This window comes from Diplotaxodon limnothrissa, linkage group LG2 (genome assembly GCF_057381915.1).
Source record: "Diplotaxodon limnothrissa isolate DT_005_m linkage group LG2, D_limnothrissa_male_GT1.1, whole genome shotgun sequence".
NCBI lineage: Eukaryota > Metazoa > Chordata > Actinopteri > Cichliformes > Cichlidae > Diplotaxodon > Diplotaxodon limnothrissa.
In genome coordinates this window covers 38,745,405-38,773,205 of record NC_140597.1, presented here as the reverse complement: position 1 = coordinate 38,773,205, position 27,801 = coordinate 38,745,405, and the positions used below count along the sequence as shown (strand labels likewise).

Sequence of the window (27,801 nt, the reverse complement as noted above, 5' to 3'; positions counted from 1 at the left end):
CTGGAAATCCGTACAGTAATTTTGGCTGTGGATCACAGGGTGAAGAGAGGGGTCACCCAGAGTCATAATCCAGTGAAATATCTGCGTCACCTCTTATAGTTTTCCTGTAATCTGAGCTCAAAGATGTCAATATGTAGAGTACAGTAAAGCAAAATGGGAAGATTTTACTATCAATTTTCTCAAAAACCGTACAGTAATTTTGGCTGTGGATGACAGTGTGAAGAGTGGGGGTCACCCAGAGTCATAATCCAGTGAAATATCTGCGTCACCTCCTATAGTTTTCCTGTAATCTGAGCTCAAAGATGAGGACATTAAGAGTGCAGTAGAGTAAATTGGGTAAATTTTATTGTTAATTTTCTCTGAATCATACAGTAATTTGGGCTGTGGATCACAGGGGGGAAAGTGGAGATACACTAAAAATGGGAGTGGATTGTGAAGTAAAATAGTGTCAGGACACAAAACACTGCGTTTCTAAGCCAGTCTTCACCCATACCGTAATATACGTAAGAGTAGTGCAACCACATTTTCGGTGCGGCTGGCGGAGCGGCTAGCTTGACTGTGACTTCGTAAGTGAGGGCTCACTTGACCGCAGTTCGTAACAGCCGTATCCATTTGAGGGTGTGTTTACGCGTTTGTTTTCAGTTCGGTGAGGATAACGCCATCCGTGAATACAGCAGGTCTGTCGCATGGTTGGAAATTTTCATTCCATCTTTTGCACATTTTCATTTTTAATTTTCATTCCACATGATGATGTTTCAAACATTTCAAAGCCTGGTATACTTGGCTTTTATTTGTGCAATACATATGCGCGTACAAAGCTTGTTTAGACATGCAAAGATGTTTACACATTCAACAAATATTTCACAAAATTCACTACATACATACAAACTCAATCCGGTGCTCTTTAATAAAATGTACACAATTGAAATGCTACTCTATAGGAATGTACTTCTACTTATGGGATGGAAAGGATAGTATAATCAGTGAGCAACAGTGATATTCACAGTACACATATTCACATTTCAGAGGACTTCGCTGTGCTGTTACTTTCACTGACTGTTATCTTTCCAGGGGCATCTGAAGATACGACTCTGTGGGCTTCTGAGTGAACTGTCGATGTTTTGTGCTGATACATTATTCGGAGTCCTACTGGAGCTCATATAGCAGATCCTGAACAGTCAGCGCCAGCTCCTGAAAGTTTGGTCTCTCCTCTGCTTTCTGAAAGGAACAGCAAAGGAAACCTCTAGGATTAGGGCCAATATTAAATGTCAACTCAACCGAGAGTTGCAATAAAATATGAAAATTCACTTACATCAAGCCAGCAGCTTGACATAATGCTGTAAACTCTTTCGTTGGCCAACTGGGGGCGAAAGAGGCGCAGGCCCCGGGACACCTGGTCCACTATTTCCGTGTTGTTGAGGCGCTCATAAGGAAGCCGTCCCAGAGTGTACACCTCCCACATTAAAACCCCTAATGGATTATATAAATGGTTAGAATTTAAAATCATTATGCTTTTATGCAATTTGAGCAAACAAAACAAAACAAAATATAAAGGTCAAAAATAGATATCAACAGAACAATAAAACATTACATGCATAAAAATATATATTTTTAAATGAAGGTATTAATGCATTAATTGTAATATAAATTCCCGATGTATGTATTTAGTTTTCCATTTAACTATTTAATTACAATTTTAAAGAATACTTTTGTTAGCACATTTATTTTCCCTATGTATTCACCAAAACTGTTTTTATACAGTAGAGTAATTATTAATTAACCTATTAAATCATTTGCACCTTTATTATTTTTAATACTGAAGTTTCTGTGTCCACTCACTTTGAAGTACATCAATAAAACAGTAAAAATATATACAGTATATTACTTACCATATGCCCAGATGTCAGACTTACTGCTGAATTTGCAGTAAAGAAGGACTTCGGGTGGCGACCAGCGGACAGGGAACTTTGAGCCAACCGAGCTTGTGTATTCATCATCTAAAACATACCTGGAAGGTTTGGAGGAAGAGGATTTTAATATTATGCTGATGATGTACCAGTGTGTCTTGTTCTTTTTGCAACTTATGTAAAGTGTTTTACCTTGATAGCCCAAAGTCAGTCACTTTGACAGTGCCATTTCCATCTACTAAACAGTTCCTGGCAGCCTGGAGATAAAACAAACAATGCTTTTGGTTCAGGAATAATCATTAAACCTTCAGCGTTATCTTTGGGTAGCAAACAGGATTTTTCTTTTTTAAGCTTTGACACAGTGGATCATTGTCTCTCACCAGGTCTCTGTGGATGTACTGGTGTGACTCGAGGTAGGCCATGCCCTCAGCGACATCTTTACACATCTCTAGCAGCTGGATGCTTGTTGGGTGCTGCTTCAGGCCCTCCTTGAGGTATGTGAGGAGGCAGCCGTTTGCAAGGTACTCGGTCACTATATAAATAGGCCTTTGTTTGGTGCACACGCCATAGAGCTGGACCAGGTTCTCATGGCGAAGCTTCCTTGTTTGAGCAAAAAGAAGAAGGAACTTAAGCACTGTGAGCTGGGTTTCCTCAAAGACATTATAGGAACTACCATTCCCAGTATGACAGATCAGCTTTATGAGTCTTGTGCACAAACAGACTCATCTTAGAGTGAGTTAGACATTCAGCAATTATCATTTAGTTGTGCTTACATCATGATTTTTGCTTCTTCTATGAAATCATCTTCTGACATGGAGCCCTCTTTAATCATTTTAATGGCCACATCATGCTGTCCCTGCCACTTCCCATACTTCACCACTCCAAATTGTCCAGATCCCAACTCCTTGATGAAGGTGAGGTAGCGTGGGTCAATCTCCCACACACCTACGTCAAACAAGAGAAAATAATTGTGCTCTTTTAGCATGTAACGACCTCATTAAAATAACTGCTTGACACGTTGTATATATCTTTTTAGCGCTGCTGCTGAGAGATAAATGAGATGCCACTCTTGGTTACCATAAACACTAGAAACATTTTTCCTTTTATCAAACTAAAAACCAGGTAATCAGGTGCACAGACAGAAAACCATTTTTAATCTTCTGATCTCATACTAGGCACAAAAGTGTAATAACTTTGCCAAATATACTAATAGCACAAAACACTGTTAAAACAATGATCAGTATCTTACATGTTAGCTTTTATACACTCTCTGAAAGCTGTTATAATAAAAAAGAATACATTCATAATCCAAGAAAGCAGGTGTAATTAAATTTCATCTGCAGTCATAATCTTACCATAACCAAGGCCTGCTGTGGATGGGGGCCGTGCCCGGTTAGATACGATGTGTTTCAGTCTGCTAACCATGCCTAGTGGGGAGATAACAAAGCCACATTACCTATTAAGATAGTCATTTTTGAAAAGATGACTGGAATATGAATTGCAAGAATGAACTAATTCATTGAGCTTTGACATGTGAGTGAAAGGGCTACAGAAGACGTTAAAAAAGAAAATAAAAAGCAACTGTAAATTTAAGTTAAATAAAGTGGAGATTAATAATAAAAAAAGAATAATTAAACCCACAAAATTTCCAATGGCCCCCTACCCCCCACTCAAACTTGCTTATGACTCATTTCCTTTTTCCTGTTACCGTAACCAAATTTGAAAATGAGTTTATTGTGTAACAAATACCACAGTATTAAAGCTGAGACTATGTATCCATATGGCCCGGGCAGTTATATTGACCTGCTGCGTTGTGCTGGTGATAGTTGATGAGCTCTGCGATGGTGTTAAAATTATGCTTTTCTGCCAAGTAATACTGGCTCTGCTGGGTGGTGCAGATGTTATAATGTCGGCAGCTTCCAACAGCTTCCCTGTAGAGAGAAGAGTAACACGGGTGGATTTAGTTCGCACGTTTTCACTGGAACCACCGAACAGGAATGATTTATCATATATGCATAATTAGGTAAAATCTCCTCAGTGTTCTGAACAGGGTAGCTCAGTCTTGGAATTTAAAAAAAAGTACCGCAGACACATTAGTCCTAGTTTTGCATAAGTCATTTACATCTCTCTCCCTCTGTGGGCCACTGTTTCCTCTTTCATTACAAACAGTTCTTCTTTTCATGCGTTCACACATGACCGGAGCGAGTGGATACACTATATAAATGGTAGCAGTGTTTAACACCGCTAAGCTTACTCACCCGCCACCCCTTGTGAGCAGAGACACAGTGTATTTCCCAGCCTTGCTGGAGTCCCGCACCAAGAAGCCTCCATCTTTGTTCTGATTACAACAACATATTTCATAAGTTTTGACTTAAACACAGTCCGGAAACATATTTTTGGCAATGACAGTCATGGGTTTACCTCAGCCTTTAACAGTTTTTCTGCTTGACTACGGTTCATATTCTTGCAATACCAGCTGTCAATAAAAAAAATAAACAATTTTTAATTCTTCCTGAATGTTGTTGTATTAGTTCAACAATAAGAAATTAATTAGAGTGCAGATAAGGAACCAAGAATGAGTTAGGTTAAAAATAATAAAATGTATAACCATATGTGACATTAATACACCTATTTAGGGGCAAAGCAATAACACTGATACTCACTCGAATCTTTCTAGCCCATCTTCAGCTTCTACAACATAATTGCTTGGTATATAACCCTCTTTTCTGGAAAAGAAAAGAACATTAACAGATGGCACATGCAAAACGTGAACTTCTTCTTAACACCAGCAGATTCTAACTTTTACAAATCATTCAAGTGAATCGTATATTATATAAATTCATTTCTACTTGTTATGCAAAATTTATGAACTAACGAGCCGTGTAGCCCCGGAAGCCACTTTTTGAACGTTCTCTTATATAAATGATCTTTAATCTGTGTGCTTCAAAATCATCACTGATTATCTGTCTTCCTCATTATAATGCTTGCAGTTGGTTTACTTTAGCCTCCACTGTAAGTTTCCAGAGTTGACCTAGAGATTTTTGATTTGTCTGATGGGCTACGTGCGGTCACACTCTTCTTACGAGACATCTTTGGGTCACCTCTAGTCAGCTTACCCATATTTGTCTCGAGCTCTCCACCAGTTTGCATCGGACTTTTCCAGGATGGTGTACTCCTCATCCTTCCTTAGCTCCAGGTCTTGTGGTGTCATGGGTGTGTAACTGTACTCAGCTACAACAGTCATGCCTGCAGAGGACGCTGGTGGGTCAGGAGGCTGTGGAGGTAAAGGACGAGTAGGCTTTTTCTGGAAAAAAAAAAAGATAGCTTTTTGTCATATAGAAGAAAACAGTGTGTACTTGGTGAATGTTCATCTCATAGTCCTAGGTCTATACCTCTGCTGGGGTTGGAGGAAGCGGCTTCCTTGTTGACCTTCGAGATAGCTGTGATGTCACTCCTATGAAGGCATTATTAGATATATTAATTTAAAAGTTTAGGACCTGATCATTTTAGACTTTAAACTAAGGGGAGTCTAATTCTCACCATTCTTACTATCAAGCACTTTGCAACCCATGGCCTGTTTAACTTCCTGGTGGCAGCACAACCACACCCCATCAACCCAGAAGCATGGATGGTACTTCTGCATCAGATCGCTGTTGAAGCGCACCACTGTACACGTATACGGCCACAGAGTTTTTCAGATACACAAGATATGGTCATGTTCATGAAAGATGATACGAGATACGGTGACGAAATGCGAGAATAGACATGCACACTTACATTCTTTGAGCTTCTTTATCCACGCAACCCGGGTGTCTTCAGTCTTAGAAAATATATACAGTGGCCCTTCATCATAAATGACCTGTGGAAAAATCCACAGCGGAGCAAGACGGCAATTTTCAGTATTTTTTTTCTTTATTTTTTTCAAGTTTGGTATTGCAGAATAGATTGCTGCAAGTGTGGCAAAAGTCTCTTCAAATGCGTTAACGGAAATTCAACACATGAACCCACGAAGTGTTACTTTGCTTTTTCTTTAAGACATGTTTAGCTTGAACTTTTACTATTTATGGCAACATTGGCACTAAAAGCCCCTAGCTCATCTGAGTGTGAGAGGAAGTTTCACTTCTTAACAATTAACTTTCACAGTGTTAACTATTGGAGCACCGAACAGTCCTTGGAGAGCCTCACTCATGCTGCTGTGTGCTGCTCGTACGTGTTTTTTTTAATAGAAAGTGTTTGTTGTTCTTTTTCTGCAGCTCTATTCTTATATAATCTTCCTGTTACGTGTTCTGGCCCGAAGCTAAACAGCAGTGAAAGCAAGCAAAGTGTATATTTTATATAAAGTTTAATCGGGTACAAAGCATTTGCATTTGACTCTTGTTTATAACTTCAGTAATGAAAATTGGATTGAAAAATATCTACCTGGAATGGATACATGCGCTCTTGTGGGGCATTGGGCTCTGGCTGGACTATCTCTACACACTTGATCTTCTCTAGGTCAACTGACCCTTTCAGACCTTTTCGCTTCTGCTTAACAGAAGAGGAAACAGTCAGGTAAGTCCAAGATAAAGAGCCAAGTGTTTATTTGGTGGCCCAAGGTTGCCAGCCAACATTAATATGAAACGAACCTTTCTTCAGTTCTATATACATACCATTTTGTCTGTGTCAAAGTCATAGTAGGATATTTTTTCTGCTGTGAGAACAAACATTCTCTCTTTGTAGTTTAAAGGTGAGGTCTTCTTCTTCTGTTGAGATCTTTTAATGAAGACTTCTTCCAGTATAGAGTCTGACATGATTCATTCAGGATTCAGCTGCACTGGAACAAGTGACAAATGGATACGTTTAAAAAGAGTAATCATGGCGTAACACAATGCTTCTCCACTAAACAGCATGTTCACACCCCGACTACAACAGCATCTGTAATTCTGCTGAGAGCTGTGACTGGCTCAGCATTATGACAAAGCCTCAAGTTTTGCTGAACTTTACACTTATTCAGTGTTTTCGTTTCCTTTGAAAAGCATTTTAAAGAATGTAATACCTACCCACTGTTCATAGAGTTGGAGCAGTGCCACTGCAACAGGTGAAAGTGGAGATCTGGAAAGAGATGAACAGGCATGCAGTGTTAGCGCATATCGCTGTGTGATTAGGTGTAGTTTGCATAAGCCCTGCTTTTCCTGACAGCAACATCCTCGGTTTCCAACATTTGCCTCTGTGGCACATCTGTTTCTCTTAGCTGTTACATCCTGGTCATCTGGATACAGTATTTAACTCCTCTTTGCCTTTGGAATGGATATCAAGTGCCTGATTTGTTGATCCAAAAACCTGGCTAAATACAGTAGTATAGTTCTTTCATTTTATATAACTATACAGTCTAGACATGATTCATTTTTTGTTTTACTTCTAAATAAAATTTGTTTGCTGGCAAACATATCATGTAATATATCACTCCTACTATCAGAAGGCTTCCTTCCCCTCGGGCACATTTATACATTTTACCACGCACATAAGATAAGTAGGCAAATGAAAAAGGCTCTCTTTTTGCTTTATGGCAGTGTAGTGTGTCTTGTTTGCAGCACCTCCTAACCACCAGCGCTGAAATGAAACTTGCACCTCCAAAACAAGACACATTGATAGAATCTGAGTGAAGGGGAGCATACAATAATTAATTGTTGTGGAAATTAGTAACATAGCGACATTAACAGCCTGATATTTTAGGGGAAATATAGCTAGCTGAAACTTAATTCAGTATAAATAGTACTGCAGTGACGGTACACGCAGAAAATCACGACAACTGATGAAAACAAAGCTGAAAGATATTGATGATAGGTTGGGAAGCAAAGGCTTCTTTGGTTCTGACCAATGCAGAACTAAAACTAAAATCTCACCAAATGACCAGAAGAAAAGCCAAGGTATTCCCGTCACCACATTGTTCTAAAAGTGCAACAAAAGTGCACCAATGCGGGGAAGTTATTTGTTACCGGTTACCGCTCAAATGTGAACTATCAAATTCTCAGACTCACCCTCGTTACACGGCCGAGCGCTCACTGTGTGTCAGTTTCTGTCAGATGTGTGCGCACTTCAACTCAGCCTATTTTCAGCTTAGTGAGAGAGAGAGAGAGAGAGAGAGAGAACTTCCTTCTATCATCTGAACTGTAACTGTGGCACTACGAGAAGCTTCTGTTGCTCTCTGCTAACAGGGAGTCTGACATTTCTTCACACTCGAGTGACACTACCTGCTGGTGTTGTTTGTGCCTTCATGAGCAGACAGAGGTGTTCCCTATTCTGTGAAACATTGTTTACTCATTCCTCATTTAACACGACTCGTCTTTTCTCACATCACTAACTCGAGTGAAGGTCAAAAAACTCTGAGGGCGCACGCCCAAAACTTTGATATGTGCCTCTAAATCAGTGAAGCCTTTTGACTGAAACTGTGCAGCTACCAATGCATCATGGCTACTCAGAGGAGATTATTTTTTTGCCTTTTCTGATGGGAGTTGACTCATGGTGGCTGACACAGACAAACTCATAGGGAAGTTGCATCAGTATTGCTTTGCAATATGAAGAGAGAAGAAACCCTGTGGCCTGCACCTCTTCTTACCTGACAGTATCTCTCTTTTAAATTTTGCTGTGCATGAGTTGGACATTTGAAAAGCATGTAATGTACCAGTTTTGGCAGGTTCCATTTGTAATTTTACTCTTCTGTGTGTGACCTAGACTATATAATCTAATACAGGCCAACTGTGTCACTACACCCTCTGTGTGAAAGGCAATTAAGTAGCAAATAAATCATTATAAATGGTCATTATTGCATTTTTTTATTCTAAAGTGCACAAATTTTGACTGCATGATGTCTGATGTGAATGACACAGCAGACACAACCTTATCATGAAAGACTAATGTTAACAGGAACCTGTAAAGATGCTGTGTTTCCTGATGTTTCCTGGTAGATAAGTGCTATGTGCAATAAAATGCGTACTTGTGTATGTGTGTTTGCGTGTGTCTCTGTGTGAGCATACGTAACAAAGAAACAGACAGAGAGAAAAAAAGTGAGTAATGTCACAAGACTGATTCTAACCACAAAGAATACTCAGGCAGATTAAAATACCACATAAGTTTAACATTGTGGTGACTTGTGAGAACTATTTGTCAGGATACGAGAATTTCCTATGATGCACACGTAAGTATTAAAAATGACAGTTCAATGCAAGATACCTGTCATGGAGAGTCAGTAACTGTGTGAAAGTACAACCTGATTAGCGATAGCGATTTGCTTTACATTTAACCAGTTTCTGCTACAAAGAAAGCACTTTGATGAACAGTGTCAGTGTGTGCACATAAAGGATTATCAGCACTCAGCACACAACAGTACGTTTATGTCCAGAAAACATTCAAAACTTTATACATCGTTAGACTTTAAGCTGAAAATGTCACTTGTGGATTCATAATTTCATTGGTTATTTCACAGGATTTGCATACAAACGAAATTACAGTGGGTTTCAGTTGAGTACTTGCACTAATCTATGCTACTTTTGGCCTCGGTCTTTCAGATGAAGTGTACTCAAAGGTTGCTTCTCTCATTTATAGTTCTATGAACAAAGTGCGACTAAAAATACTTCCTTTAGAAACAAGTGCTGCTTACCCAGATGTTGAAAAATGACACACATCAGACAACTGCAGATGCTGAAGCTTGAAGAGTGGCATGGACCTTTGCCTCAGTAGCTGGCTTTCCATAAAATGTGTGTTGGTCTGTGATGCAAGAAGCTTAAAACACACCCACAGAGAGGAATCGACAGGGCTTACTTCCCCTTTTTCTTGCTGCTAATTTTCATATCAGCCTTCTGGACAGTTTTGGTGATAAGTGGAAGCGGGCTAAACATTAATGCAAGGCCATATTTGGTTGTTACATATAGTTACACTGTAACCTGAGTGGATTTCTTAGTTTCTCACCTGCTTATTACGTTGTTAAAAGATATTTCAAAATGATAACTTCTGCAGGCATTAAAGCCTTTTCACTGTGAGTAAAATGTATAGCTTGTGTTTTAGTATATTACTGACCCACTGAGTTTTGTCAGGTTTATGCTGTGCACTCCATGGCTGTCACTCTCCTTAAAATTGGGGCCGTTTGCAGTCTTTTCATGGTTTTGGCTTCTTTGCATCTCCGGCCGCTAGGGGGCAGACCTGTCTACGGCTGAGGTCTATTGAAGGGGCGACTTTAAGAACTGCTTCCGGCCTCCTTCTTCCTCTTTCCCTCTGCATCGGGTTGCAGCCATGGTATGCTACCATTACACCTAAAACAAATCTATCTCAATCCTGCCGATTAAAGTACAATTTCTGTATTTGATACACCCGGTCATGTTGATAATGTGACAATGTGCGTAACGATGGCGGTATTGGCCATCTTTGGTATATTTAACGCTGTTATATTGATGGATGCTATCTTAGTGGCGAAACGCCACTGTTGGTTTTTCTACTCCAACCGGCCTTTCTGTCAGAAGCGAAAAACTAAACAAGCGAAACATCACAATCAATTAACAGCTACGTCAAAACGTGTTTTGCTTTGTAAAAAGTATTGGAGCATCACTTGTTTACGCTGTTTTCATTAAAATAGCGATGCTAACGTGTTAGCTTGCCCCAACACTGCCGGCCACAGTTTAAATGATAAACTCGGTGCTTCTGTGTATTAAGTCAATTTCGAAAATGATTGAACAAAACTCTTTGATAGCTGTGCACTTGATTTTTCATAAGTGTTGTGAGTTTTATGGCTTGGGCCTGTTGGACGTGGCTAGCTAGTCCGCGTTGTGGTATTTTGTGTATACTGCACGTCTGCTCAAATGTTATTCTCTGTGTTGTGCAGGTGAACGTCCCGAAAACCCGCAGGACCTTCTGCAAGAAGTGCAAGAAGCACCAGCCCCACAAAGTTACCCAGTACAAGAAGGGGAAGGATTCTCTTTATGTACAGGGTAAATATGTTTGTCCTGTATTTAAGGGATGCACTGGTGTCTAAAGTCAAAAAAAGTGTCTGTATATAAAACATTGACCTGTGATCTGTCAAAAACATCTTTTTTAAGTGATATCAAGTCACTATGAGCCAGGAAGAACGTTCCTGTCGCAAAATACAAGCAGTTAAAAGTTTATTGTTCAGTAGATTTGATCAAGATTTTAGAGCAAATTGCACCAAATTTAACAGCATTTCCATAAATATATTTTAAGTAGCCAAAAAAGACTGGATTGATGACGTGGATGGATTCTTGTAAAACAGGTCATTTCTTTATTTTATATATAACTCAGTAAATTCTGCTTACTACATCTACTAATACAAACAAAGATATACACAAAGTCACACGAGCATCAGCAGTAAATTTTTAGCACGACACTGGCCTCATCTATGGCATTATCTGATTATTTGTCGTCACATATTTTGATAAATCAATAGATTAGTGTCTTAGCACTTAATATATCTACAATCTTTTTCCTATCACAGAAGGGAAATTGTAAGATGTCTGCAAATATGGGCCAATATTTTGTTTTGAACCCATAATGCATCAGTGCATCCTTGCTTTATTTTATTAATTGTTCAAGTATGTGTTGACTAAACTAAATGTTTTTCAGGTAAGAGGAGATACGACAGAAAGCAGAGTGGGTATGGCGGTCAGTCTAAGCCGATTTTCCGAAAAAAGGTAACCATGGCTTTCTCATTCAGTGCTGTAATAAAAGTATGTCCTTTTCCAGATTTATATTTTTCTGCTAATTTTGTCACACTTTAAAGTTTGAGATCATCATCATACTAATTGTTTATATTATAAAAAAATAACCTAAGTAAATAGAAAGCACAGTTTTTACTTTGCCCTGTGTGAAATCACGATTTAAGTGTAATTAGCCACATTTTTTGGGTAGTTGAGTAAAATTTCAATAGCCTCTCCCAGGCCTGAATACTGCCATATCTGTTGATATGAAGAAGTCACTTACTTCAATGTGTTGTACAGGTTTTAAGTTTTTAAAAAATATCAAAAAGCGGCACATCACGCCACAATCTAAAGGAATTAAGAAACGATGACAAACAAGACATTGATGTTATTAGTATGAAAAGGGTTGCAATGCTGTTCTCTGGCTTTGGAAACATGGAGAGAGCCATGGTCCACAAATGGAGAAAACTTGTGGGCAGTAACGAACCTTCTCAGGAGTGACTAGCCTATCCAAATTACTCTTAACAGCACATCTATGGCTCATCTCGGAGGTCGCAAAAGATCTAAAAAACTTGCCTCAGTTAAGATCAGAGTTCATGATTCAACAGTGGGGAGAGAGTTGGCAAAAATGGCGTCCATGGGAGAGTTTCAAGGTGCAAACCATTACTGACCAAATAGTTTCACTTTCGCCCACCCTCCCCCTCCAAGACAGAAATATTCTGTGGACTGTCGAGAAGAGTTGAAATTTCTGGAAAATGTAAGTAGTGTTACATCTGGCACAAAACTAAAAGCATTTGATAAAATATACCAATCGAACATGGTGGCAGACGTGTGATGGTCAGAGGCTGTTTTGCCGCTCTGATTGATGGATCTATGACTTCTGCTCTCTGCCAGAAAATCCTAAAGTGTCCAGCCATCTGTTTGTGCTTTTATCTGCAAGTGCCCTCGGGTTATGCTGCAGGACTGATCCAAAACGCAACAGCAAGCCCTACTCAGATTATCTTTATCTAGTGTTAAAATGCTAAGGTGTGACAAATTCACAGGAAAAATGATCATGAAAAGGGTAAATACTATCTCACAGCATTGTACTGTTGGATTGATCGTGTTGAGATATATGTGAGGGGAAATGACACTCACTGAAATACTGTCAAACAGGCTAAGACTACAAAGAAGATTGTGTTGAGGCTCGAGTGTGTGGAGCCCAACTGCAGATCCAAGAGAATGCTGGCCATCAAGAGATGTAAGCACTTCGAGTTGGGTGGTGACAAGAAGAGAAAGGTAAGACTCACATATGTCCCTGGTATTGTAAAGATTGAAGTTAACTATTCTTTACAACATATTCTTTATATTAACTTTATTTCAGTAGTACTTTTCATAGTGGGTTTAATCTCGGCTAAAGCTACAGTTTGGTGTCAGAATCATCCCACAGAAATCTGTCATTAAAAATATTCTGACTTCTTATATTTGTAGGTAATTATTTTGTTACACATTTAATAACCTCATGTTCATAACCCACTATTAGTTTTTCATGCGACATATTGACATCTTTTATGTTAATTATGATAAATTATGGAACCAACACGGTGACAGCTATAAAAATGCACATTTTGCATATCAGCTGTTTTTTCACTTAAACATGGATTTCCTGTTTGGAAAAAATAGTTTGCATAAAGCTGTTGTTACACATGCACACTAGCTTTGCACGCTAAAGATGGATATTGCAAGATATTCAAAGAAGGTGCACGAGAATGCAAACGTTGGATGCAGTTTGATCGGATATGTAATTATCTTGAGCCTATTCGCTCTCTAGTCGTCCCATTTCCTGTCAGAATTATTTGTTCTGGCAATTGTTTAATTCTTCAGATGTACATATAAAAATATGGATTTTAGAGTATTTGTCGGCGCTTCTGCCTAGGCAACGCTCTTCAAGAGGTGGAAAAATACCCCAACAGTTTTTTCCAGTAGTGTGAAAGCGTCTGACACGAGCTCTGTGTGTTAGACGAGGGAAAGGGCCAACCCTGACCATGTCCGACTCGATTCTGCCCACCCTTTTCTGATGTAATTAGTGAGAAACCGCTTTTGAAATTGAGTTGTGAAAGAGGCATGCGTCTGCATGTATGAACGCATTTCACACGCTATAGCACCAGAATTGCATTAGGAAATGTTTGTTTGCTACACTTGATAAATGTGCAGCCCAGCTTGGATTTTAACTGGAGCATATTTCGCTTTCAGTGACAGATTGTTTTTCTTTTTGTTGTCGTTTTTTGTGGTTAGTGGTAAATTGTATTTGTTTTGATGAGATGGTGACTCAGGGCTGGCTGTTGATTTATTGTGGTGGTTAAAATACGATGCATGAGTTGATCTCAATATATATACTGTCAATACAGTTATTAGTTTTTATTTATTTTTACAAGGTTTGCTGTTGAGCTTGTCGTCTTTGTTTTTTCTTCCTTCAATAGAAGCTCTAATACATGATTCTCAAATTCATGATTGGCTACCTTTTATTTCAATTTCAAATCTGACATCTGACCCACGTTAAACTCATGGACTGAACATACACACACCCACAATGGACAACTGTACCCTCAAACACACAATAATAACATGGACTGAACCACCACTCACAACCACTAGCACTTTATATAGCCTCTGTAGAAACTATCTACACCCTCACTTATCTTAACTGCACTACTGTATAGCTCTGTGTAAATAATCATTCTGTACATTCGATAATCTTTAATCCTACAACTGTTTACAACTTGCATAGTTCCCATTTCTGTATAGCTGTATATCTCAGATTCTGTAAAGTTATTTATTTCATATTCTGTATAGTTTTTCATATTTATATCCTGTTCATATCCTGTACATAGCTTGTACTCACTACAGCCTGTACATACTTAGTTATAGAATATTCACAACATACTTCATACCGTGTACATTATAACATACCATAATAGACCCATTTCTGTAGTATACTCACATATCTATATTATTGCTAATATATATTGTAATATATCTATATCACTAAAGCACTTCTGGATGGATGCAAACTGCATTTCGTTGCCCTGTACCTGTGCATGTGCAATGACAATAAAGTTGAATTCTATTCTATTCTAATTCTAAATCACAACAACAGTTGCCTCAAGGTGATTTGGCTCCTGTGTCCCCCCATAACTCAGTATTCATGTGTTGGGTTACCTCATTAATCAGACTTTACTCTATTTAAAAGCTTCTGTCTTCCTCATCAACAGCACAAAAGTTAAGTCCTATCCACTCTGTATGCATATGTGGCAGGACTTTACAACAGGCTGGTAAAGCTGATGAATGTGAAGATACTGGGTTTTATTTAGTCTTATTCAACTACAGTACAAAAGTCAGAATTTAATTATAAATTCATGGCAGTCACCACTGTAAAGTAATGCAAATATAAGTTGCACATTCTCACAAATGTTTCCCTCTGTTTTCTTACAGGGCCAGGTCATCCAGTTCTAAACTGTGGTCCAGTCATATGGATGAAGTTGTCACTATTTTCAATAAATGGATCCAAACATACTTTTGAGTGTTTGAGTTGAATCTTTTTTTTCCTTGTACAAAAATTCAAGCTTTGTCTCTTATGGTAATTTAACCTTTCAGTAGTCTAGACAGTTAACAGCAAGTGTTTAATTTATTGGATATAAATGGGATGAAGTGTGATCCATTTCCAGGCAGCTTTAATTTTAATTCACTAAGATTTACACAAGATAAACACCTAAAACTTATTCAGCTTCATTTTTTCCCACTCAATTGAGATATTGTACACGTCTCGGGTGCGTTTAACCACCTGAGGACTACAAAATGGTGTGCTTTCGTCTGACAAATGTACCCTGCCAGTTCAGCTTGTGAAGCCTTGTGAAATCGCTGCTGATGGGAGTGACAGTCAACAGAGCTGTGCCTGAAGGGTTGACAGATACAATTATTTTGCTCTGCTGAGTCTGAACTCCCATCTCCTTGTACTGAGGCAGGATCTGTGTGACGTTGCACTGCGGGCCACAGATCTTCCAACCGGGGGCAGCCCCAATGTTGAACCCTCGAGGACCACCTGTCTCCAGTTTGTTCAGCACAGCAACAGCCAGGCGGTTCTTCGACAGCGGCCTCTCCCACACTTCAAAATTGTTCCCCTGTAGAAAAAGGGGAAGTCTTACTGGTTTATACCTTCATCTGCCATTACCCACACTGATCATTTGTAATTAATGCTATAAAGAGCCTGTCAGGCTGATCACAAACCATGTAGCATTTCTAAACAGCAACGACAGGCTACCATAAATACTCTGAGCTGCCATTGCAGAAGGAGTTCGTACTGAGTCGCACACCCACCTTGGCAGTGCGATATCCCTGCTTGCCCATTGAATCTTGGCTGATGTCTATGATGCGTTTGTTCTGCAGGAGCTCCTTGGAGCGAGGACAAATGTCTCTGAGATCATTGGACATGAGCAGAGGAGATGCCATGATGGCCCATAACGCCATCTGAGACTCCTGCTGGTCGTGACTCAGGCCAAAGTTCCCAATTACAAGCTAGAGAAATAAATTCAATATGTAAATTCATAAGCAAATCAGGCTTAGTGATGATGCTACAGTGTGTCCACAACCTACAAAAATGTCTAAATACAATAGTAAGTAGGAGATTTAGATTAGCATTAGATAAAAAGAAAAATAAGCAGGTTCATGATAGTAAAACCACTCATGTCCAAGGCCTTCAGTAGAACAAAGTACCATATCGGGGTCATTCCAGCCTCCGGGTCCAGCTGCAGGGACGATGATGTCCTGATGAGCGGCAGTCCAGTCCAAGATGGATTTGACGGAGCTCCACGAGTCGAACACGTCATCAAAGTTGCGCCAGTGATTACAAGTCTCACGGATAGCTGTGTAGTTGGGCTGGAAGCACAGAAATGCTCTTTATTTTGAGTATACTCCATTATTTTTGCAGCATCTTCTACAAAAAACCAAGTTAACCATTAAAACAAGTTCTCACCTGTTTTAAAGGCCACTCGTACAACGGCCACTCACAAGAGTACAGGATAGGCCGTCCAGTGTTGTTCAGTGCTTTTGACATGTTTGTGTAGCCTTAAACAGAGCAAACATTTAGTAGTTAACCCTTTAAACACCTTAACTGGTAAATAAAATGATGTTTAGGAAAGAAATTTGACCTCCTGTATAGATGGAGAGTACATGTCCACATTGTTTGTTTGCGCGTATATTTTTATATATATTTTATATTTTATATGTATTTTTGTAAGCAGCTAGATAGCGTAGTGATAAGACTACACGCCTTTAGAGTTGGAGACGCAAGTTCGACTCCCGCCTGGAGCGTATGTATCCAGCTACACACCTCATGCTAACCAAGCCTACAGCAGAAAGAAACAAAAACATAGAGAGATGAAAAGAGCTTACATGAAACAACTAGAAGTGTTCGGAAGAAGACTGCTTTCACAGGTACAACACACATGCTACGGCAAGGGGGAGCCAGGATGCCAGGTCAGGGGGGGAGATATCATCACCCGAGATTGGGTACCAAGTGGGAAGGATCATTAAGAGGAAGATTGTAGCTAATCCAGCCCCATATCAACAGGCCAAATATGGCCTGAACGGTCACGAGGTCAAAATGGGAGATGCCCCCAAGAATGGCAGAGGGTTTTTTTGTACGTTCATATGTGTCTGTATGTGTATTTATACGGTGCCTGTTGTTCACCTTTGTGGCACTGCCAATCAGAAATAGAAACTCACCCTCTCCCAGCAAAGCCCGATTCATGAAGCAACCATCAAATTTGAGCAGATCAACATCCCAGTCAGCAAAAGTCTGAGCATCTTTCTCGTAGTAACCAAGGCTCCCAGGATATCCAGCACAGGTTTTGTCCCCCACATCTGCGTAGATACCCAGCTTCAGGCCATTAGAGTGGATCTTAAAGCATAAAAAAATATCAAAGATTTGTTGATTCATCTCAGTGAATGACAAATACCAGTGACATCCATTTTCTTTCACTTGTCCAATTCAAGGTCATATGGGTGCTGGAGCCCATCCGAGCAACCATGCCACTGTGCCTGTGCACGCTGGAAAAAGCTTGTACCATATCCCTTTAAGGGTTAAATAGTAAATTTTGCCCTAAGGATACTTAGGAGTACCGGGCTGTGGTCGACTCCTTTGTCACGTGGTGTGAGCAGAATCATCTGCAGCTCAACGTGGCAAAGACCAAGGAACTGATCGTGGACTTCAGGAAGACCAGGAAACACTTGACCCCTGTTTCAATCCAGGGGGTCAGTGTTGACATTGTGGAGGACTATAAATACCTTGGAGTACACATTGACAATAAACTGGACTGGGCTAAAAACACCACAGCACTTTACAGGAAGGGCCAGAGTCGTCTCTATTTTTTGAGGCGACTGAGGTCCTTCAACATCTGCCAGAAAATGCTGAGGATTTTCTATGAGTCTGTTGTGGCCAGTGCGATCCTCTATGCTGTTGCATGCTGGGGGAGCAGGCTGAGGGTCGCAGATGCCAACAGACTTAATAAACTGATCCGTAAGGCCAGCAATGTTGTGGGGATGGAGCTGGACTCCCTCAAGGTGGTGTCGGAGAGGCGGATGCTGTCCAAGATAAAGACAATGTTGGATAACACCTCCCACCCACTCCATGACATGTTGGTCAGTCACAGGAGCTCGTTCAGTGAGAGACTGAGATTACCCATGATGCACCACTGAACGACACAGGAAATCATTCCTGCCTGTGGCCATCTCCCTGTACAACGCATCCACTTAACACACTGTTTGCTGCTACAGCTACACATGTTTCTTTTCCAACTATTTATTTATAAGTGACTTATGTATGTATGTATGTATGTATGTATGTATATATGTATGTATATATTGTACTATTCTTAGTTAGCGTATTGTCTGTCTTGTCTTAATGTTGGTTTAAAATGGAGCACTGTAACAAAAAATAATTTCCCCCAGGGATCAATAAAGTATTCTGATTCTGATTCTGATTAGACATACAGACTGGAGTAGCCAGGGATCGAACCACTAGATGACCTGCTCTATCTCCTGAGCCACAGCTGCACAGGCAAATTGCTAAAAAAGATGAACCCCCCAAAAAGCAAACAGATCATCCCAAGGGTCTACTTTACTCAAAAAAACAAACAAACCACTGATTCTGCTTAAAGCATAAACTTTCTGAGCAGGCAGTATGTTTCTTCCAGTAGGTGGCAATGTTGCACAGCTCTAAACGTGATTCTTTTACAGTTTTTCTCAAATGCTAAAACACATTTCACAAACGTTACCACCAGGTCCCCCAATGTCCAAACACAACACCCTTCTCTAAAGCTACATAAACACAACCACACCTTCCCACTGCAAAACTCAAACTCCCACACCAAGAGAGCAGCTCGAAGCTGTCAAAACTGTAAACACTATACACAGCATTACACACTACAGCAAAACAATTGAAAACACAATGCTCAATTTGTGAGAAGGTTCTTTGTTTCATAACTGCCAATGCATATTTTAGAAACTATACAGTAACGGATCGTCGTAGATCTCTGCAGAGGATTAGGCATTTAGATTTGTGAGTTTCATATGAGTAGTATAAATCTATAGAAAATCCTGCATGTACGTACACTACTGTAACACAACTCAATGCAAAAACAGAATCTATTGCACACAACAGTAATCTTGAAAACATGAACAGGGTGTGAAGTTTTTTTATTTACGTTATTCACACCACACACACCACAATCACTGTGCGGCATCATGTCGCTGAGCTGTTGCTCGCATCTCGTCCGTAATGATGGTGCGAGGTTGTCTTGCTCTCCCTCCTGGACCTTCTCCTCTCCCATGTTGGCCTTCTCCTCTTCCTCGTTGGTCGCTCCTCTTCTTCCAGGGCCAGCTCTTCTCCCTCCTCTGCATCAGATTCCTCTTCCCCTGACTCTGCCTTCATCCATTGTGTTTGTTTGGAATCTTCAGCATACTGTGCACTCTGAACTTGCTTTTACATGTGGGTACAGCATTAGCAACAAGTGTCTTCAATTTTGAGTCATTGTGTGTAGTGAATGACGCCAGGTGTGTTCCCTGTGTTCAAAGATTGGTGACTGTGGCAAGCATTTTGCATCACATGGGCTTTCATTTGAGGATATGAGCAGAGTTGTTTTGCAACATGTGTTTTAGCAAGGAAAAATGTGTTTAGATTTATGAGTACAGAGGGTTGTGTTTTGTGAATTGTGTCTTCATGTGACATGTGTTTATGGTACTGGAATATGGTGGCTACATTTAGTAAATGTGTTTAGACTACTGGTCATTTGGGTTACAGGATTGGCTTTTGTGTTTTAACATTTGAGAAAAACTGTAATACAGAACTCAAGGTTGCCTTAGTGGGCCTAAATATATTCCTTTCCTGCTAAACAATATATTTTTAGCAATCTTTATACGTGAAGCCTTATACATCGAAATGCGCCTGGCATCATGGCTTCCAGCTCCTTTCTATTGTGAGTCTCCTGCGAAGAGAGTCAACGGCAGCACTTTCCTATCCAACACAATATGTTGGCTCCTATTCATTATGTAAATACCTGCAGGTCAGCTTGAATGGGTATATGATGAATATGTAATCACTTATTTCTAGAGATATTCAACCAGGGCTACAAGAACTTTTTAACATCTGAAATTTTAGACACGTTGTACTGACATGATAATACTGCATACCATAAAATCACAGCGGCATGTTGAACATAAAGTGGGTTTATCATTCTTTGAACTGTGTATATTATTCAAACTGCTGCCCCAAAGCTGGAAGCTACAATAAACGCAGTCACGTCCTCTCACATGGTCTCATTTTGCTTCTCCCAGCTAGTAAAGTATTTCTCACTTTCACCGAGTCTCTCTGAAGCTCTTTCTGTTTGATGTCCATAGAGGAATTATGGCATTAATACTATATTCACATCCAGACTTTTCATTCCTCTTCCATAACTAATACTCACATAGTCGGCCAGTTTCTTGATGCCTCCTGGGAATCGTTTGGGGTCTGCCTGCAGGCGGCCCTGGGCATCACGCTGGTGGGAGGGCCAACAGTCATCGATGCAGACGTACTCGTAACCGGCCTCTTTCCAGCCCTCCTTCACCATCACATCTGCCATCTGCATGTACAGATGCTCACTGCCAAGGCAACAGGAGGAGACAGGCGGGGTTAATATTAGCCGTTAGAAGCCAGTGTACAATGTAATGTGTAATGGATATATGGCACACACCAATATTTAGAGATGAAGAAGATATTATAACAGTGAACAAAAGGTTTGCTCAGAGGTGAATAACATTACGTTTTGTGAGGAAAAATATGCCAGGCACAAAAATGGAGGCATTAGTGAGGTTGAAAGCAAAACCACGTTTACGTTATCTTTAATTCAAGAAAATATATATGTTAGATATGTTAACCTGTAATTATGACTTAACATATCATCATTATGAGAAAACCCTGAATGAACCCTGCGGTAGTGTTGTGCGAAACTGCAAATTTTGGTATCAATGCCATACCAAGTAAATACAAGGCCAATATTACGGATACCAAAAACAATACTAATGTTTTTCACATATAACGGCATCTTATGTAGGGGACAGCAGTGTGTCATTAGTACTGATCCAGTATCAGTGTAGGTATCGATATTGGCTTGATCTGCCCACTTCTACCCTGCACCATCAAGTACACCCGGGCCTAAAACAGACCTACTGTGATCACTTCCAGCTCCTCCAGAGCAGCTTTGAATGATTTTGATTACAAAATAATGCTTACTTATCCTCTATTGAGCCAGGTTGCTTACACTGACCAATTTATTATTGCTCAGTATATGTACGTGAAACTTTGGCTATTTTAAACGAGTTTTCTCATTTTTAAAGCCTTGTTTTATATGTGCATCATTTCCCCCCAACCAATCTGGACCTCACATATTTCTCCACTAGACTTTAACAATAAATGACTTTTATGTTACAGCTGTTGCAAATTTTGCTTCCACAATACACAGTACTTGCTGACACCAATATCTCACACATCAACGTCCCCCAATGCCTGAATCCAGAGAACAAAGAAAGGCGAACTTAATCAGCTGTCAACGACTATTTCAATCACGTGATCCTGCTCTTATTCTTATGACAGCCCCTCATAACGAGTTCCTCCGTACTTGTATAAAAATACCACACTTTCAAGGCAGATTAAACATATAATGAATAGTGAAGGCGTGCTTACTAGTTGTCACAAGAAATGTCTTTCCTCTTTAATAATACCTGATTACCTGGCTAAATGCAAATGCCACTTCCTGTAATCAATGGTGAATTCTTTTAGGTGAGGTTTTTAAATGTGTTTCAGTGATATGTTCAGTTTTAACAGAGTATGTAGGCTTGTGCTTTGATTTAGCGTACATACACGTCAGGATAACCGGATCACTTCTTACCTGATGCAGTTATTTGGGTCCGTGTCACAGTCGATGTTACACATGAACCTCTCCCAGTGCAGCCAGCCCATGGTGGGTTTCAGCGCCAGACCATTGTCCAGCGCCTCAGCAGCAGGACTCATTAAGCTGATAATTACGAGAAGACAGGCAGCTCTGCTCATTTTAGATTTTCAGCTCGACAATAGTTGTGCAGTGACCGGCAACAAACGACTGTAGTTCTTTCACTATTCATTTCCTAGTGCCAAAGCCAGCCAGCCCGCCTCCCGTGGATGAGTGACACAAAGCTGGACCAATTGAATTAAAATGCGTCTGTTACCGTCCAATGACGTTGCTGGAAACCAGGAAGCGCCGGGATTTAACCTAAAACTCAGGTGAAAAACATGAAAAGTCAGGTGACACCACGAGGCAGGTGATGGTCTTGTGATTCACCCGAATACAAAAACATCGCCGCAACCACGTGATTAATTTCACACCTAATCTGGTAGATGGGGAAATAGTAAAGTTGATGCACATTTATAAGACTAAATTGGGTATGAAAACACTCTATTGTAGTAATTTTCCACCCTAACACTGTTTACACCGCTTTTGTCTCCAACAAAAGCTTTTAAAAATAAGCTTCCATCTCTCATTTAAAATGCCTGTCTGAGTCCCGCATTAAAGTATGCATTGCGTAGGACAGAATTTCAGTTTCCATCAGTATGCTTTAACAGAGATAAATGCATATGGGTAATTTAATGTAGTAGAGCACATTGCCATTTTTAAAAATCGCAGTTAACTCCTATCATCATTACTGTCCTGCATGGAAAGAATTTTTTTATTTAAAGTTTTATTACTTTGAGGTTGATAGTTTTCAGTCCACTTAAGATCGATTGGATTTGATCCTTAAAGAAACATATTCGAGTAAATTACCTTGTAGCATCAGGTACACCTGTGCACATTGCAGTGGGAATAAGTAGTAAGTGAATGAGTATTAACCCCCAGAGTGAAAGTATCCACTGCTTTGACTCCACCATGTCAAAACAGTGGTGCTGCATCTAAGTAGAAGCAACCCTCCAGAGATATAGCATGTTTTCTCCTTTGCATCTTTTTGGAGAAGGAGTTATACCGAGGCCAAAGGATTCCTCCAAAGCTTTGCAAGAATACTTAAAGACCAAAAAGCATCAAGGAGTGCTCACTGCCAACAGAGCTCAGTCCCACTGAACCATTATAGGGTTACCTGAAGACTAAAAAATTATTATAGGAACACCGGGCTTTTCGGTAACATTATGTTATCCATGTCAGCTCACTGTACACTATACAAAGACATTATTTTTTACCTAGATAGGATTTTCAGAACACAATAACAGTGTGTTCTAAATTTGAAGCTGATGAAAAAGAGAAGTATATTTCAAAGTGATCTCAGACTTTTGGACCTCATTGTCAACTCCTGAGAGAAACAGCCTTAATTTCAGACTTTAATTTCTTCTGGTGTCATCCTAAATAGCTTATTTAGTTTAATGATTCAAGTAGCTGTCTTAACTTAATTGTCAGTTAAAACAATCTAATCATCTAATTTGATAAAAGAATTTCACTGGATAGTGATCAAAATTAGTTGCTATGTAAACCTTGGAGGTCTAGTTCAGGTAACTCAGTCTTTCAGGTCTTCCTACATACATACACTTTTCTTTTCTTTTTTTTAATTTTTTTTTATTTGGGAAGTAAAGGGTAAGTAGATTAATCTAGGGAACCATCACCCTGTGCCCAAACTAAAGCCATGTTTTAATATAGGAGGTACTCAAATGTAAATGAAAACCCTTCACCTGATACTTGCATTTTCTTTCCATCAGACACTAAGAACAAAAGAAGAAAAGGACCAATTTACCCTGAGGAGCCCGCCTAATCAAAAATGCCTCGCACAGCATCAGCAATAACGCAGACTTTGTACATATTGATGTTGCTTCAAACTGTGTATTAGCTATGGATGCGAGACACTAATTTGTCTGCCGCTGACACAAAATGAATTACAGATAGCTTTCTTAATTTAGAGGTAAACAGACACCCTGGTGCAGAATTAATAATCCTGGATGTTTTTATTTGTGAAATCGTCTCACACACGCAGAGACAGCGATGAGTCTTGCATTAAATGTGCTACTTTGCTCTTTTGGAGAAATTTAAGGGACAGCTGCTACTGGTTTATTTGGCTGTCAGATCAGTTGTTTTGGGGTAGTTGCAAAGGAGAGGTGACATAATTTGAATCAGCAGACTGCCTGTGTAAAACCCCCCTGTGATCCTGCTGCTGACACTCCGTCTTTGTTGCTCATGACTCCTTGCATTCTGATATTGAGAGGAGTCAAAACAAATGACGCATCCCTGAGTTGGCACGCACCCAGATTATGACAATAATATCACCCCCCTGCTCCCCCCTCCACCGGTGGGTGCATGTAAAAAGGGAGCATTAATGAACACAAAACATGACCTTTCAGCGAAATGTCAAGGGTGCCCATTTCAACCCTAAACATTATCAGAGGCTTCACCCTGGGACAGGCCTGATACAAACAATTTGTCACATGCTATAGTTCATATCAGAGCCAGTGAGCAAAGGCGTTGGGGCTCTAAATGTCAGATTTCAATTTGACTCCCCTCCCAGCTGATGGATGGGCCAATCCAGCTCATCTGAATACACAGTTTTCTTCTTGTAAAAATGGGATGTCGCCCCCGGTTGTGATGGAAACCATTGTTTTTTCACAGGAGCGCATAAAAGAGGAGCATGCCTCTGTCTTTACAGTGGTTAATGGAGGTTGTTGACATATGGGCAGCCCGTGCTTGCTGTCTGGTATATATGGCTCCCCGGAGCTTTGACACCAATCCATCATGTTTCTTTCTTCCCCACTGTCATATAATTGAAATGACTGTCATGGCTGACTTATGTTGGCAACTTTGTTATGAAGTGTAGGGTGATAAAATAAAAGGCAAAGCTGTGTTACGGTGTGCCTCCTCACCACTGAGCTTCATTACTGTATTGATCTCTATGGGGACAGGTAGCAGTGCAAGTAAATGCCATCAGAAAGTTGTGCTTCCTTAAATACGACGACTAACACTCTATGGCTCACATATCCTCACTGGGGAATCATCTGTTGTTGTGTAATTAGGTGCTTAAGTTGTTTATGCCAGTGTCACAAGGGAAAGAGCCTACATGTGCTGATGTGGCTACTTTAATTAGGTCCTTGTTGGACGGGGTGTGTCTGAAACGGTCTCTGGTAATAACCTTTAGGGGCAAACTCATGACCCGTAAATGAGTCAATGTATTGAGTGCATTTTTCAGCTTGGTTATGTTAGTTAAATTCAAATCACTTGTGCAAACGTTTTTGTTAATGAAGTAAAGATTATATTAAGTGTAAAACCCAGCGTGTTTAATGATCAGAGGATTTATTTTGGTTTTTTGTTGTTTGTAGAGCTGCTTTCATTCGGAGCTCTCATGGCGTGTGACAAGTTCAATTCAATTCAATTTTATTTATATAGCGCCAAATCACAACAAAAGTCGCCTCAAGGCGCTTCATAGATACAGAGGAAAACCCAACAATCATATGACCCCCTGTGAGCAAGCACTTTGGCGACAGTGGGAAGGAAAAACTCCCTTTTCACAGGAAGAAACCTCCGGCAGAACCAGGCTCAGGGAGGGGCGGGGCCATCCGGTTGGGGTGAGAGAAGGAAGACAGGATAAAGACATGCTGTGGAAGAGAGACAGAGGTTAATAACAGATATGATTCAATGCAGAGAGGTCTGTTAATACATAGTGAGTGAGAAAGGTGACTGGAAAGGAAAAACGCAATGCATCATGGGAATCCCCGGCAGCCTACGTCTATTGCAGCATAACTAAGGGAGGATTCAGGGTCACCTGGTCCAGCCCTAACTATATGCAAGTAGTCTATGTTACCTAGACTTGATGGAAAACCCATATTTTATTAATCAAACACATATAAAAATAGCTTAAAAATGGATTTAATACCCCACAGAGATTAAGTTGTTAGTTAAGCGTTTTGTCAGATGATCTTCCATTTGGACCTTTGCAGAGCAGAGATGCCCAGACCTCTGTCTCCTGGGCCAGCTCTTCCAGGAGGACACCAAGGCATTTGCATGTCATCTGCAAGATTTAATCTCTCTGGGGTGTCCTGCTTCTATCCTAGGGCTTTCTTCTGGTGGGAGATGCCACCTCATAGTTGGTGCTGGGAAGACATCCTGATCAGATGCTTCTGTTTTTACCACAAGTTTAAGCTGTTTTCATAACAGCTCATTATGACTGAGAATTAGATGGTTAGGAAAATCTGTTCTCACATTATGTATCTGTTCATTTTGATGTTATTTGCTATTTCTGCATCACTGTTTTCTTTGGCACTTCGATTTTCTCTCCCTGTTAAATTTACCTCCGTTGTAGTTTCAATGTCACTGCTCTTGTCACACAATCCTTTGTCATACATTTTTGGAGCCAGTCAGCCTCCACTCCCTTTCCTTCAAATTCATTGAGATCTGTCACTCTCCCTTTCAGGCACTTTGTTGTGGAGCTCTTCTCCTCCCCATCTCCACCTCATCCGGGTTGCCCAGGGCATCTCATTCAAAGTCTCCATCAGCCATCTGCTGACTCTGTTCCACCAGTTTCTACACTCCAGGGGGTCTGTAACTATCCTGCCTTTATCTAGGATTTTACCCTATGATTGCTTCCCAATGTTTCAATTTCGCAATAAATTGTATTTTTCTTCCAAATGATTTCTCCTTATTGGAATAAAGCTGCCAGTTGAGGACCTATGAGCCATCTGTTTGTCAAACTAGACTCTTTGACGTAGTTGTCCTCTCACTAGCAGAGTGCTTCATATGTTTGGTTGAAATCTTCTGTTTTTGATTGGTTTTTGTGTTTTTTTGTATTTCCTGCCTTTATTTCTTCATCCAACTGAAGGAAAGCTCCTCTCCCCCATTTTAAGACTGCACATGGCTGATGGTGGAGACACTCAGCTAACTATAACTCTTTAATACTTTGTTAGTTTACAACCATACCACCCTGTGCATGCATGATCTCGGAAGCTTAGCAGGGTTGGGCTTGGTTAAAACGTGGATGGGCCTGGGAATACCATGTGTTCTAAGTTTCAGCTCAGGAGGTAGAGCAGGTCATCTACTACTATTTGGAGTTTGATGGGTCAATCCCTGGATTTCAAACATTTCTAACTAAAGAAAATTGGGGGATGTTGGCTATACTTTAATATTTAGTTATTTTTTAAAATTTAGGATATCTATAATTACCATGTGATTAGAAAGAATGAACCACTAAGTTGTATGGTTATCCAGCTGAATTGTAGATGATATCTTTAATTAGATTCTCAATATAATTCAGTAATTCAGTGCTTCATTATTACCATTATTACAAGTGAAAATGCAATTAGGAAGTCATTATGTCAGATATATATATATATATATATATATATATATATATATATATATATATATATATATATATATATATATATATATATATCTCCTGTATGGTTAAATCCACTCACTCAGTATGTTGTAGTCATGAGATGGCATCATCCTTTTCCCATAAAGTCACAGATGTAAGCACTCAGAGCAAAGATGGATTTCTTGGTCCTTCAGGAATCGGATTAAATCTCTCTCAGCAAGGGACCATGTAACTGCATGTTCTGTATTCCAGCAGATTAAGATGTCTAGAGGAATGTGAAGCGATGACATGCATTCCTTAAATAGCTCATTACACAGTTTTTCACTCCT

General features: G+C 39.9%; 3 protein-coding genes across 3 annotated transcripts; 1 reads left to right on the top strand and 2 right to left on the bottom strand.

The window, feature by feature from the left end:
- Positions 1-1,046: 1,046 nt before the first annotated feature.
- btk (Bruton agammaglobulinemia tyrosine kinase) lies at positions 1,047-9,604 on the bottom strand. The gene is made up of 20 exons (XM_085373441.1): positions 9,544-9,604; positions 7,925-8,002; positions 6,947-6,998; positions 6,557-6,720; positions 6,327-6,431; positions 5,685-5,766; positions 5,448-5,573; positions 5,300-5,361; positions 5,024-5,211; positions 4,571-4,633; positions 4,329-4,383; positions 4,166-4,245; positions 3,711-3,838; positions 3,263-3,334; positions 2,681-2,852; positions 2,288-2,507; positions 2,100-2,164; positions 1,890-2,008; positions 1,313-1,470; positions 1,047-1,218 (listed from the first exon to the last, which is right to left on the bottom strand). Exons 4-20 carry the CDS (start codon positions 6,695-6,697, stop codon positions 1,147-1,149), a joined length of 1,908 nt encoding a protein of 635 aa, XP_085229567.1. The 5' UTR covers positions 6,698-6,720; positions 6,947-6,998; positions 7,925-8,002; positions 9,544-9,604; the 3' UTR covers positions 1,047-1,146.
- A 544-nt stretch (positions 9,605-10,148) lies between these two features.
- rpl36a (ribosomal protein L36A) lies at positions 10,149-15,134 on the top strand. Its single transcript, XM_085373430.1, has 5 exons — positions 10,149-10,175; positions 10,759-10,864; positions 11,514-11,581; positions 12,743-12,865; positions 15,059-15,134. Exons 1-5 carry the CDS (start codon positions 10,173-10,175, stop codon positions 15,077-15,079), a joined length of 321 nt encoding a protein of 106 aa, XP_085229556.1. The 5' UTR covers positions 10,149-10,172; the 3' UTR covers positions 15,080-15,134.
- Positions 15,135-15,414: 280 nt separating this feature from the next.
- gla (galactosidase, alpha) lies at positions 15,415-22,208 on the bottom strand. Its single transcript, XM_085373418.1, has 7 exons — positions 22,048-22,208; positions 20,587-20,761; positions 17,348-17,522; positions 16,596-16,687; positions 16,337-16,498; positions 15,941-16,138; positions 15,415-15,744 (listed from the first exon to the last, which is right to left on the bottom strand). The coding sequence occupies exons 1-7, from the start codon at positions 22,206-22,208 to the stop codon at positions 15,415-15,417; spliced, it is 1,293 nt and encodes a 430-aa protein (XP_085229544.1).
- Between the last annotated feature and the right edge of the window lie 5,593 nt (positions 22,209-27,801).

Excerpts from the sequence above, each read along its gene's own strand:
- rpl36a (XM_085373430.1), top strand. Across the intron at positions 11,582-12,742 it reads AGCCGATTTTCCGAAAAAAG|GCTAAGACTACAAAGAAGAT; the intron begins GTAACCATGGCT and ends ACTGTCAAACAG. Across the intron at positions 12,866-15,058 it reads GTGGTGACAAGAAGAGAAAG|GGCCAGGTCATCCAGTTCTA; the intron begins GTAAGACTCACA and ends GTTTTCTTACAG.
- btk (XM_085373441.1), bottom strand. The coding sequence starts at position 6,697 with ATGTCAGACTCTATACTGGAAGAAGTCTTCATTAAAAGATCTCAACAG. Across the intron at positions 6,432-6,556 it reads ACTTTGACACAGACAAAATG|AAGCGAAAAGGTCTGAAAGG; the intron begins GTATGTATATAG and ends TCTGTTAAGCAG. Across the intron at positions 3,335-3,710 it reads TCACCAGCACAACGCAGCAG|GCATGGTTAGCAGACTGAAA; the intron begins GTCAATATAACT and ends TCTCCCCACTAG.
- gla (XM_085373418.1), bottom strand. The coding sequence starts at position 22,208 with ATGAGCAGAGCTGCCTGTCTTCTCGTAATTATCAGCTTAATGAGTCCT. Across the intron at positions 16,499-16,595 it reads ACGAGTGGCCTTTAAAACAG|CCCAACTACACAGCTATCCG; the intron begins GTGAGAACTTGT and ends CTGTGCTTCCAG. Across the intron at positions 16,139-16,336 it reads GCTGGAATGACCCCGATATG|CTTGTAATTGGGAACTTTGG; the intron begins GTACTTTGTTCT and ends TTATTTCTCTAG.